At 27.3% G+C, this 12510-nt stretch overlaps 1 protein-coding gene across 1 annotated transcript in view; it reads right to left on the reverse strand.

Moving 5' to 3' along the window:
* Positions 1-652: 652 nt before the first annotated feature.
* Positions 653-12510, reverse strand: part of Grip128 (gamma-tubulin complex component 5) — a 16311-nt gene continuing 4453 nt past the window's right edge. Inside the window, exons 6-17 of the mRNA XM_014430637.2 lie at positions 12248-12452; positions 11162-11297; positions 10105-10290; positions 8817-8968; positions 7154-7379; positions 5847-6060; positions 4844-5035; positions 4488-4608; positions 3413-3592; positions 2863-2942; positions 1007-1175; positions 653-919 (exon numbers count right to left, since the gene is read on the reverse strand). Of these exons, the coding sequence (XP_014286123.1) occupies positions 834-919; positions 1007-1175; positions 2863-2942; positions 3413-3592; positions 4488-4608; positions 4844-5035; positions 5847-6060; positions 7154-7379; positions 8817-8968; positions 10105-10290; positions 11162-11297; positions 12248-12452 (1947 nt within the window). The 3' untranslated portion in view covers positions 653-833. The remainder of the gene's footprint in view (positions 920-1006; positions 1176-2862; positions 2943-3412; positions 3593-4487; positions 4609-4843; positions 5036-5846; positions 6061-7153; positions 7380-8816; positions 8969-10104; positions 10291-11161; positions 11298-12247; positions 12453-12510) is intronic.

The raw sequence follows: 12510 nt of genomic DNA on the forward strand, positions 1-12510 counted from the left end.
TGAATATCCATACGACTACAGAATTATCCCTCCCCTATCATTGGATTCAAGGCAATTGGTAACCTACTAAGAAGATTGGACTAAGTATAGAGTTCTCATCTGGAATTATCTTCATCCTGTGAGTGGCACGATGCTTCAGCGTTTCGAGTTATAAATATACTTAGAAGAGAATTTATATTTTTGTATGATATTGTTCTGAGATCGGTGGATTTTGCACACTTGATTTTAAAAGAAAGAGGAAAATTAATTGAGTATAAATTTACTTCTCATAACATTCAAAACAGAAGAAAAATATCTGTCAACATATGAGCTCTAAAAATCAAACAAAAACATTCTTTCTGAATGAAGCCTCTCCATTAAGCATTTTTGGGCAGTGCGATCAATATGAAAGTCATATTGATTTTTATAGTTAATGATAATAAATAACGGCAATACTGGATACTTAAAACATCATTTCATACTGTGACAAACTTATTTTATTGTTTGAATAAAATGTTGAAATAAAATTTAAATTTATATCAACATTTGCATTTGGTTAATAGAAAAATATGTATTATCCAACAAAGGGCATCGAGTTGCATTTTTTTTTTAGTTCTCATTTTACAGCATCGCAATGGGAGAAAACAAGGCAATAAAAACTAATAGAACTGAATTAATCAAAAATATTATAATAATGTATATTTTTAATAAAAAAGATTACTCATTAACAAACAATAAATACCGAAAATACAATTATATAAATCAATGTCAAATATATCACAGAACTTGTATAAATAATTAATGAACTTTATTTACATAAATACAATAAAATAAAAATGTATATATACAATTGTTTACTCTGAGCTAAGAGAAGTTTCTGGAGTGCTTGTAAGAAGAGGAACAGGTACATTATTCATTATTTCATCATAGAAAAATGCAACTGAAAAAAATATTTGTATGAATATACATATTATTGGAGTTAATAAAATAAAACCACAATGAATGCCAAATAGTTGTCAATACTTACAGGTATCATTTCTATCAACTAGACGATCTTCGAATAATTGTATATTTAAAACAAATTTTCTAATGCAGTCTAAATATTTTTGCTCTATCTGTTCTAATTGATAGTCAGCCAACAAATGTTTTCTTTCCAATTTCCAATAGAAATTTAATTCATTGCATATAGATATGAACTAAAAAAAATAATCATAAAATAAGAATAAATACATAATTAATTTATAGAATACTGTGTCATACAATCTTATATTTCGAACATCATACCAGCTCAATATATCATACAATCTTAATTTCCTATGGTCCCCTATTCTGAAAATATATTTACTATTCTCCAGCACCATGGCTTACTCAAGAAATCAAACATCTTAAGAAGATAAGAGAAGTACCACAGTTTGGGTTTAGGTGACACAATTTCAAGCAATCAATATCAACAATTCACAAACCAGGTCCCTATACTTTCACCAATCCTAATCTAATGCACCTGATGTAAAAGCAAAATGTAAAATCCTTAGAACATTATCGTTTGTCAAAACTACAGAACTCATTTTTACCAAGTCGCACCAACTCAGCTGAATCCTTAGTTTAGCTTATCCCCCTAGAATCTGGTTTCTGAGCATTTCTGTTCAAAAGAATTTCAATTTTCTTACATTTTGCTTGAAGATTTAAGATTTTTTTCCATTCTAAAACCTTGCACAAACGATTACAGTCCTGATGACATTCCATCAGGATAATTTCCAGTGAAATTAATCAAAATGTGTTTACAAATTACAAAATTATAACCATTCCTTAGAAAAGTTAAACCTTCTCTTTATCCTGAAAGAAGCCCCCAGTGGCCTCAGAATCCCTAACCTCTCTGGTCTTGGTGATTACCATCAGATTTTTAATCATTCAAACCATCTAGTGCCCTCCACTCAATCCCAACTCACCAATTACTTTGAATGAGAAAGTTTCCTAAACTCCTCTCAGTTCGATCTTCTACTTAGTCGACCCTCAATTCTTAAATATTACCCAAGACCTTTATCATGCTTTAGGTTCGCCAACAATTAACTATTCTAATTCTTCCAGATTTCTTCAAAGGTTTCGAGATAATTGATCACAAAGGTCCCTTCAAGCTCCAAGCTCTTTCCTTATCAGTGTTCTTATGTGGTTTCAGCCTCACTGATCTAATTCTTCCAAATTCTTAGTAATTACTAATAAACCACCTACTTTTCAGAGAACCTTATTTTTTTTCTCCAATAGAGCTTATCCCTTTCTCCATCTATAAAAATGAAACCCCATGAATACCTTTATTCCAATTATCACCTAAATGCTGATGACTGGCAGATATACTTCTCCTTTCACACATTTAATCCTTACTTACTATTAACATCTTTTAAAAAGATCCGGATAGTATTAGGGCTTGGGTTAGCAATAACTGAAAGAGTAATTAATTCAATAGCATTAAAATCAAAGCCATTGTGATAGGATTAAGTTATGTTCTGAAATACCTTCCACCTATTTCTGATTTATTTTTTAAAAACTCCAATTCAGTGCTGTTCCTCTGTTAAAAATCTAGATACCATACTTGACCAAACCTTTTCCTGGAAAAATCATGTATCCCAAATATCCCAACATTTGATCCCAATCCTGATATAGTTCAACCATTCATGTCATATCTTTCCCAAATGTACTTCTAACTCTCAGTCTTATTACTTTTTATGATGCTATGATTTGTTTTGTTTTTCAAGGAAAAAAAAAAATAGAAGTGGGGCCAGTTTAATTGGTATACTCAATCAAGTGTAAAATAAAGTAATTAATTTAATCAATAAATAAGTGTAAAAAATAAACGAATATACATGCTTTATTGATTTAATTAAAATTTACCTCTTCAACATTTTCAAGACATGGATGATTTTCTGATATAAAACTATGGTACTTCCAGTTTTTAAGGAACCTTTTATGTGCTAAAAAAATAAATAAATAAAATAATTAGTGTCATCAAAAATGTCTACCAATAAATCGATATGATTACATGGTTTTCACAATGAACTAGGGATGAGGAATTTCAAATCAAAATGCATTTGTAGGAAAATAAATCTTTGACCAGGAAAAATTCATTTTGCAGAGAACAAAAAAAAAAAAAATAAGTTTTTATTTATTCTAGCCACCATTACATAATCCATTAATAATTTAAATAAAGATCATCAAATGGTGAATTGGGCAAGAAATGTAGTGTAGAGAAGAAGTGAAGTTAAATGTTTTTTTTTTTAAATTTCTAACTAAAAATGATTAAAGGGTCTGAACAGCGATTCAATCAACTAGAATATATTCTAGATAATTCCATCTTTAAAAAAAAAAAAGGTCAAGATGAGATGATCTTTTACTTAAAATAAGCCATAAAAATGATAGTTTTCAAGTATTATGTAATATTTACCAACATAAATCGCCGATAAATTTCTTTCTTTTAAACATAACTTCTTGATTTCATTCTGGAATTCTGTGTCAGTGTAAGTAGAAAAATAATTGTTCAATGTACTCATTGTATGTATAAGCCACAACCTTAGAGAGCACAGCTGCCTGAATCTCAATATATTTTCTTCAGTTTCTTCTATAACTTAAACGAAAAGAAGTCATAATAATTATAAATCAGTTACTTAAATATACACATACACATGATAATTGATAATAACTAGTAAAATATAAAAGAAATACTAATCGAAGGTGTAAATATATTGAATAAATTTTGAAAAATAAATAAAGTTTAGAAAGTGAAGTATTATTATTATATCAATCTCTAATTTTTTTTTGCTAGTTTAGGCCAACGGGGTCGCTATTCATACAAAATTGTTGTATTTCTAGTACCACTTTCTTGTTTTATCTCTTATCTTATTAATGCTTAATTAGTGTATAAACACTTAGGTCAAGTCCTGTGCCTCAGAAAGTGACTTAAGTTGAATTTGACATTAAGTGGAGTCCTCCTTAATAAAAATGTCATGTTTTAGCATTATATACACATAATGCTATATTTCATAGTTTTTATCAATAAAGTTTTTAATATAATATGCACTAAATTTTAAAAGTTATATTATTCATTCAAATTGGTTTTATAATGGCTTTTAAAAAATATATATATTTTTCAAGCGGCATAAATCTAACTTTAAGGCATTGTGTAAAATGGTTCCTGGTATACGATAGCAATGTAACTAAAAAATTACTTAAAATGTGACAATGTAAAACGGGAACTTATTTTAGTCCAATGATACAAAATAAACAAAAAATTTAATTTTTTAATTTAATATAAAAGTGCCAGCAAGATTGTGCAAGGGGCAGTTGGAAAGAAATATACTAGGAGGATCACTAGTCTATACAACTCTATTTGAACTGATAACCAAATTATTCCAACAGGTATCTTGTGTATTTTAATCATTAAGAAATGCTCAAGAAATAATTAACTTTCAAGCTAAATCCGTAATTTAATTATTAAAAAGTAACTTTATAAAATATCTTACAATCCATTGTTAATCTTTTAATTGTATCCAGTGCTATTCTTATCTTCAATAAATATCTAAAAATTTTTGTGTAACTGTGGATTACTTCATCGCTAATTATAACTTTAATTTCCTGGCTAGCCTGAAATCAATGAAAGAATAAAACATAGAAATGTATCACTAATTAGGAAAGTTAATTAATTGCTATAAAATACATGCCCCACTTAAAGCATTTTTTAACTGACAAATACAAAATAATATTTTTTCAAATTCCAGAGTTTTACATTGTATCAAAAATATGGTAATACATGTTGTTTTACGAGACTACTATATTAAAAGTGCAAGCTATTTAGTAACAGTATAAGTATTTATTTCACCTGATAGTATAAATGAATGAAGTCCGATTTCTCAAGGAGAGAGGTATTTTTTTTCTCAAACAAACAAGAATCTATATGAAATTTAAAATTATTTACATAATCCTGGGAAAGGACACCAAGTAAGCAATATGTAAACCTTTCAAAACATTTATTAATCCTGACACTGCCAAAACGTTTTGAAACCTTGAATGACTGAAATGAAACAAAAGAAAAAATTATATCATATAATGAATAGTTGACCATATTGATAATTGAAGAGATGATTAACAACAAAAATAGTAGACTGCCAATGTTTTAGGCCTTCATCAGGGCAGCAAAGAACAAGATACAACAAATGTAAATATGTTTACATTTTATGTAAATTGAGTTTATATTTTTGGTAAAAAACTGCTTTTGTGGCTGTACATATTAATATATGTTTTTTTCATGGTATTGTTAAAGCATCTTCTGTTTTAGTAGAAGCATGTAGATATTTACAGTTTACAATAGTAACCTGTTGCTACTTTTAAAAAATACATAGCTAAGGTTTTAATTATTCTATAAAGCATCAACCTATACTTGATTTGATGAGTGATAATGAACTCGTTATTAAAAATAAAATAATTTGTTTTTTAAACTGGAAACATGGTAAATTGAATTATGATTCAATTTAAATTAAATATAAATTAATTTTATAAATTGATCACACCAAGTTGGGAGTGGACTTCTAAAAGGAGCAATCACCAAGTATATATCTCTTTTACATCTGCCACACTGTTCAACAAACTTTTCTGGAATTAGCACACGATGTTATAGTTCCATTCTTGTTCTGTACAAGTGATTAAATCAATAAATGTTCACATAAATTCAAACCAATCGAAGGATTAAAATGTTAATATTTTGAAAAATAATAAAATGAATGCAATGGTAGATATGTTAGGTTCTATGAATTATGTACATTCAAGATCTAATGACTAACATATATTCAGAAATAGGAAATAAAATCAACTAAACCCATTAATACCTCTGTAATTAACACAGTACTAAGAACACTTGTAAGCTGGACAACGGTATACAGAGCATTTAGGTGTTCAAGTAGCTTGAATTGACCAAGGAGTATGTCTGCAGCAAATCCCTTAGGTTCCATGTAATCCTCTATTACGTTCAAAATTGCTTCTTTTAAGTAAATATGAACAGCACTTGTTGATAAGTCGATATTTTTCAAATTTTCCATCAAGCTAAAAACAAAACAATACAATACATACATTTTTTTTTTTGTTACATTGCCATAAAAAAAACAGTTTATTTTAGTCTATTTATTTTTAACCAACATAAATATAAAACATATTAAAATATTGATCCACTTTGAACCTGCATGTTTTTGCACTTAGTTTTTATTTTCTAATGATTTGTATATTCTTATTTCATTAAAAATTACACAACAAAATTCATTGATTTCCTAAAAAGAAAGGAGAAAAAAAATTTCCATTAATCCATTAATTAATGAGCAGTTCACTTTGGATTCCCTCCATCTCATTATCAAAGGGTTAAAAGTTTGTCTGTTTAATCTGACCTTAAGAAATTATGTTAGTTGATGGGAAAAGAAGTTATGATACGATTCATATAATCAAGTTAATTAATATTTTGGGGAGTAGTTGACATCATCTTTATAAGTTTTATAATTTTCATCTTTTCAAATTTTACAGCTCAGAATTTCAGGGTTTAATCCTAACATAAGTATATTAATGTAGGAAGATGGTGGTCCGAGGGGAGGTCAAAAATAGAAAAAAAAATATTAATTAGTAATCAACATTTCGTCCCACTTTGCAAGGCTGAGTCCGGAAAGTAGAATGTATCATTCTTCTTTTTGAACTCAGGTCTGATGAAGCTCTGGAAAGTGGGGTGAACTGCCAATTACTAATAGAATAGATTTATCTAAGAACATAGTTTTATTTTCTGCTATTTTTAAAATATTTTTTTGACTACCACCCAGACCATCTTCCTACAACCATCATGCATAGTCAACTTATCATATTTCATTAAGTAAATTAACATACGAGAAGAAGATGGTTGGGGTGCGGTCAGCCAAAAGTATACAAATAAACAAATCTTATTTATTTGTGCTGACGTTTCAACCTGAATTTCAGACCTTCATCAGGGTCACTTAAGCAGAGGTTCTGTGCAAAGTCACTTCATAAGTTTTGTTTATTTGTGTTTTTTTTTGCTGACCAAACCCCTGACTATCTTTTCCTCATATTAATCTACGGACAACCATTAACACCTCATTATAAATTAACATACACTAAACACAGGTAATAGTAGAGGCAATACCTGTTAGTGATAGTAGACTTGGTTAGTTTCGGACGAGGAGCAATAACTTCTCTAAAAACTTTATCTATCAGGTTTTCACTGTGGAATAACATTTGTCTTACTTCTGGGGAAAACAACTCTTCTTTTCTACTATAAGCTGAAACTATGTCCTCATCATTTGGAGTCTTTATTTCAGGTAACTCCAACATATTTGATAATTTCTTCACGATTTCTATGTACATTACATCTAAACAAATACATAATTTATAAAGTTAATTAATTTATAGAATTAAAAGGAAAAAAATTAATGTTTTAAAATTGTAATAAACAAAGTACAGAAAATTAAACACCATGCTAATCGGAACTAATTTAAACCAATAGGATCAGTGAAAATACTTATCATTTCTATTACCAACCAGGAAAAAACATAAAATGATATATTTTTATTTTATATATTAAAAAATATTTCTACAATAAGCAATTATTTTTCAAAAACTAATTTATAACTTTACAGAAAGTCTGATATTCAAGTTTGTTTAAAAGTATTCAGCATATCTTCTAATGAATAATAATATTAAGTTATTGGAAGATTACTATATATTTATATATATTATAACGTTGGCTCAATAAAATAGTATAATTATTTACTATTTCAGTTTTTTTTTACCGCACCCGGACCATATTCCATTCATAATATTTAGTTATTTCAAAATAAAGTTCCAGTATGTCATGACGAAAATAATACTAACGTATAATTTCCCACTTTTTTTTAATCAGCTACTACTTTCTATAATTTTTTTTATTCATCAGATCAAATTTAATGTATAACTTCTTAATATAATCTTAAGAAATGGGGTAATAATGATTTAAAAGAACTTACAATTTAAAAAAAAAAAGTTTTATTGATTAAAATTGTAACTATGTCAAATGTTTTGAATATTGAGGCCTTGGCAGCCAACTTTTATTATGTAACTTTTGATTTATAGCTGCATAAAGTTTGCCTTCTCACTCTCTAGTAGGAAACTCTATTTCTTTCCTGCTCTAGTGGGATTACACAAGGATGTTAAACCAAAATAAACAAAAAAATATTTTAAATTAAGGAGAATTTTATTATACAAGGGCTAAAGAGAGATATATGCAAATCTACATTACATTACCGAAATTAATATAATTTCAGACATTTCATTGTTTTTGTTAAAGAAGTATGTAACTATTTTCTATGTTATAATTTTAAAAAGTTATTCAAATAACTTCAGGTGTAATATTTCTTTTAAGTTTAGAGCAAAAACTACAACAGGTTATTTCTCCATTAAGAAACTAGGAAGAAAGATTATAGTTCATATTTCGTATTGAACAACAGTGAATTTTTTCATAGCCCATTGTTAATAAACATTATAACAAAGATGAATCATCAATTAATTTTTCTTAAGTATAACAAAGACACTTCTTTATTAAATTAACACAGTTAAAAATATAAGAGGTGGTCTTATACTATAAAACCATTTATGAACATTTTATAACAGAGAAACAATTTCCTATCTTCCATTTCCCTAAATAAGAACTGTCAAAATATTCTTCTCCAAGATGCCATGAGCTAGCCAAATTAAAAAAAGTCTGACTATTAAGATTGTACTGTAGCAAATAGTAAAAAAAAAAAAAAATTAATAAAAAAATATAATAATACCTGTAGGACATTTATTGGTGAAAAATGAAGGCTCTTTCCCTAACACTGTCAGGAAATTACATGAAATAATTGCAGCAGAGGCCAGTTGAAGAAATGGCTTCCAAAATTCTTCTGTATCATTTGGGTAAGTATCTACCAACAGTGTTCCTGATCTAAAAAAAAAACATACACAGTGGAAACTATAATGATCACTACAACAAAAAAAAAAAAATAATATAATGAGAACTCAACTATAAGTAAATAAATTTGTTTTTAAAACACTATAAATTTTAAAACTTGATTTTTTGAAAAAATAACTTTAAAAACAAAACAATTTTTTAGACAAAATAATAACTTAAATTATTGGTAAAATATAATTTTCTGGTAAACTAATTCTTGAGGTGTATGAAATTCCTTTCCTTACAACAAATCTAATGAGTTATTTAATTTAATTACTTATAATAGCTTAAATATTGTGTATGATGCTAGACATAATGAGTATTGGAGGGGAATCAGGTCTGATTGAACTGTTAATCTGATTTCTTTAAAATTTTCAGGGATTGAGCAGATTGATATCTACTTGGTCTCATAAAAATTTCATCAGATTCCATCCACTACTTTTACACCGGCACAAATGTTTTTTCCTTAAAGCATGTATATTTCGATAACAGCTCATCTAATTTGGTCCAAATTTAGAGGAGAATTAGCATAAAAATGGTCCAGTAAAAAGAGCTGTTAAATTCATACCCGGTAATTATTGAGAGGAAACTATACAGTCCTGCGTACTTGGTTGATATATTTTTTTTTAAATTATTCTTTGATGGCAAAATATGTCTTTTGGAGAATTTCTAAAGCAATAGTAACATGGAAACTATATTATTCATTGCTTTAAAATGTTAATATGTTCAATAAAGGTATCAAAATAGTTCTGTTTTACTATTTTGATACCTTTATTGACCGTCACCTGGACTATCCTCCTACAATCTACTTCATACAGACAACTATCTTCTTTCAATGTCAATGCGTTTAATTCGATCAAATGAAAGCTCAGAAAAAAGTTCATGAACAAAAAATAGAATTCTATGAAAATGATACTGGTAATGGCTGGAGGAACTAGTTGTTGATGGTCATTTTTACCAATCCCTAGGGATTAGAACTTATAAATTCAATATTCTTATCAAAGAGATGCTTATCATACACCAATTTTTCAATATAATTTATAAAGTTTTAGTATTTTTAAAATTAAAAATACTGCAAAAAGTATAACTAATAAAATAAAATATGAAAGTAGATACTAATAAAAACTCACCCACATAAGAAAAATTCAGATCCAAAGTTTTTATGGTATTTGCTAGCCATATGACAACAGAGCATATTTAAAACTGGTTCCAAAGCATCAATAAATAAACAAAGAATCATATTTTTCTGCCAGGCAATATCACCTCTTCTCCACTTATGTGCTCCTTTTAATTCACCATAAAGTGTACTAAGAAGTCTGCAAGGAAATATGTTAGAGAATACAGTCAAAACTTGATAACTTGAAGTTGAAGGGAGGTTGATGTTACTTTGGGTTATCAAATTATATAGTTTATTAAGAATCAACTTTAAGTTATATAAAAAATAAAAATTTGTAAACCAATTGGCTTGTTTCATTAACACAGTTCAAAAGGGTAAGAAACTCAAACTATTTTATTGATTACAAAATATATTGATTATCTCTAATTTATTGAGTTTTTTATGTATCTTAATTTCTATCCAAAAATGTTTATAAATCTTTTTTTTTTTTCTACTACAAGCAGTTTTTTGTAGTAAGTTATATTTTAGTTAGTATTTTATATGTTGTATACTGAGGTTTTTCATTTTTTTAATAATATTTTTGTACGTACATTTTGATTATTAGGCCAACCCCCTCTATATGTCTCTAGACTATAACAGTTAAATAAATAAAAACAATCATTTTTGAGAAAACAAAAAATCTTTCCAGCTTCATTATGCCATGATTAAATCATTTAATTTTCTTATACTGCTAATTTCATAATACTACTTGGTACCATAAACTTGGTAGTTTTTATCTTTATAACCAGTTATTGTACTTTGTTTTCGGAAAAGAAACAAAACAAAAAAAAAAAAACAGGACAAAGGAGCTGGATTCCACATTTCTTTTATTTAGGTGTTACATAGGGTTTGGAAGCCTTTAACTTTAGATTTTTAAAAGGCCACACTTCATTTAATGACAATCCAAATTGACTGAGATTAAAATAGAGTCAGATGGTAAAATAGCCTAGGTGTCTGTAAAGTAGTAGCAAGCATGTGCATGAATCAGTGGGTTTATTTTTTTAAACTTATTCAATATTTATTTCTTTTACCTCAATGCATTGCTTCGACAATCCTTTTCCTTGTAGTCATAGCTGATGGCACTTTCAAGAACCCTATATAGATATTCAATGTTATGGAGCCATGGTGTTATTTCTGTTATAAGGTAACGCAAAGTTGTAATATCTTCTGAAATACACAATTAAGTTTTAGAATGATTTTTATACATTCAACATTTAAATAATAAAATTATGAATGGACATTTGTAGGTACATGCATTATAGTCAATACAATTATGGTTAAAATTAGATGTAAAAAGCATTTTCATGCAAGCAAATAACAGGTTATTTATGAACAAACAAAATCTTCTAAATTCGACTCTTCAGATCTACATGAAAAATTGTATTGTATAAGAAAACTCAATTTTACTAACAACATTTCAGACATTTGACAAATATTACTAGATTTAAGTAAAATTTTATTAACTCTTATAAAAGGAATAGTAATTGTATAATAAAAAAAACAACATAACATTTAGTAGTTTTAATTTCTTTAAATACTGAGAAATATGATTTTTATAATTTGCCAAGTTAATAATTATCTTGATATGTTCATGAATAAGCTAAACAGAAAGCTGAAATATAGAAAGCTGTCATCAAACTAAAAGTTCTGATTCAAATCATCTTTAGATTGAATTTGTAAAACGAAAATGGCTCTCTACCCAAACAAATAATTAATGGTTTTCAGTTAAACGAAGTATTGAAATAAAATTTATTATAAGACTGTAAAACAAAATTCAACTGAACTGGAGGGCAAATGGTAAATTTAAAAATTAATAAACCAAAGCAAAACAACTCTTGAAAAATAAATGGACTTGTTAAATGAACTAAAAATAAGTTATCAAATGTTCTTTTTAATTACAACTAAAATTAGATAAGCATAAGTGTACTAAAACTCAATGGATAGATATCAATTTTATTTCAATAGTCGATATATTTGGTATGTTATATTGTTTTATAAAAGCATGTATAGGAATTCAAAGAAAAAGCTATTTGATATTAAAATAAATACCCTATTTATTTAATAGTAAGGTATTAGAAGAAGTTTAAAAACAAAACAAATTTTAAAAATTAAGTTACCTTGGGCTTCCACTTTTCTTTCAATATTTTCTAACTTTCGTCTATAGATGGATAAAATTTTCTTCAGACTATAGCCAAAAGCTCTATATGTACAAGGGATTGATGATGAAAAATTCTGTTCCATTTCAGATATAAATCCCTGAATTTTTTTAAGATAAGGAAGATATAAACAAATATTTTCTTCAACAATTATTGAAAACAAATTCTGCAAAAGAAATACAAGTTTTTTATTAATTGATCATAAAAAAAAAAAAAAAAAAAAA

This window comes from Halyomorpha halys, unplaced genomic scaffold, assembly GCF_000696795.3.
Source record: "Halyomorpha halys isolate HHAL.00 unplaced genomic scaffold, Hhal_1.1 Scaffold901.1, whole genome shotgun sequence".
Taxonomy (NCBI): domain Eukaryota; kingdom Metazoa; phylum Arthropoda; class Insecta; order Hemiptera; family Pentatomidae; genus Halyomorpha; species Halyomorpha halys.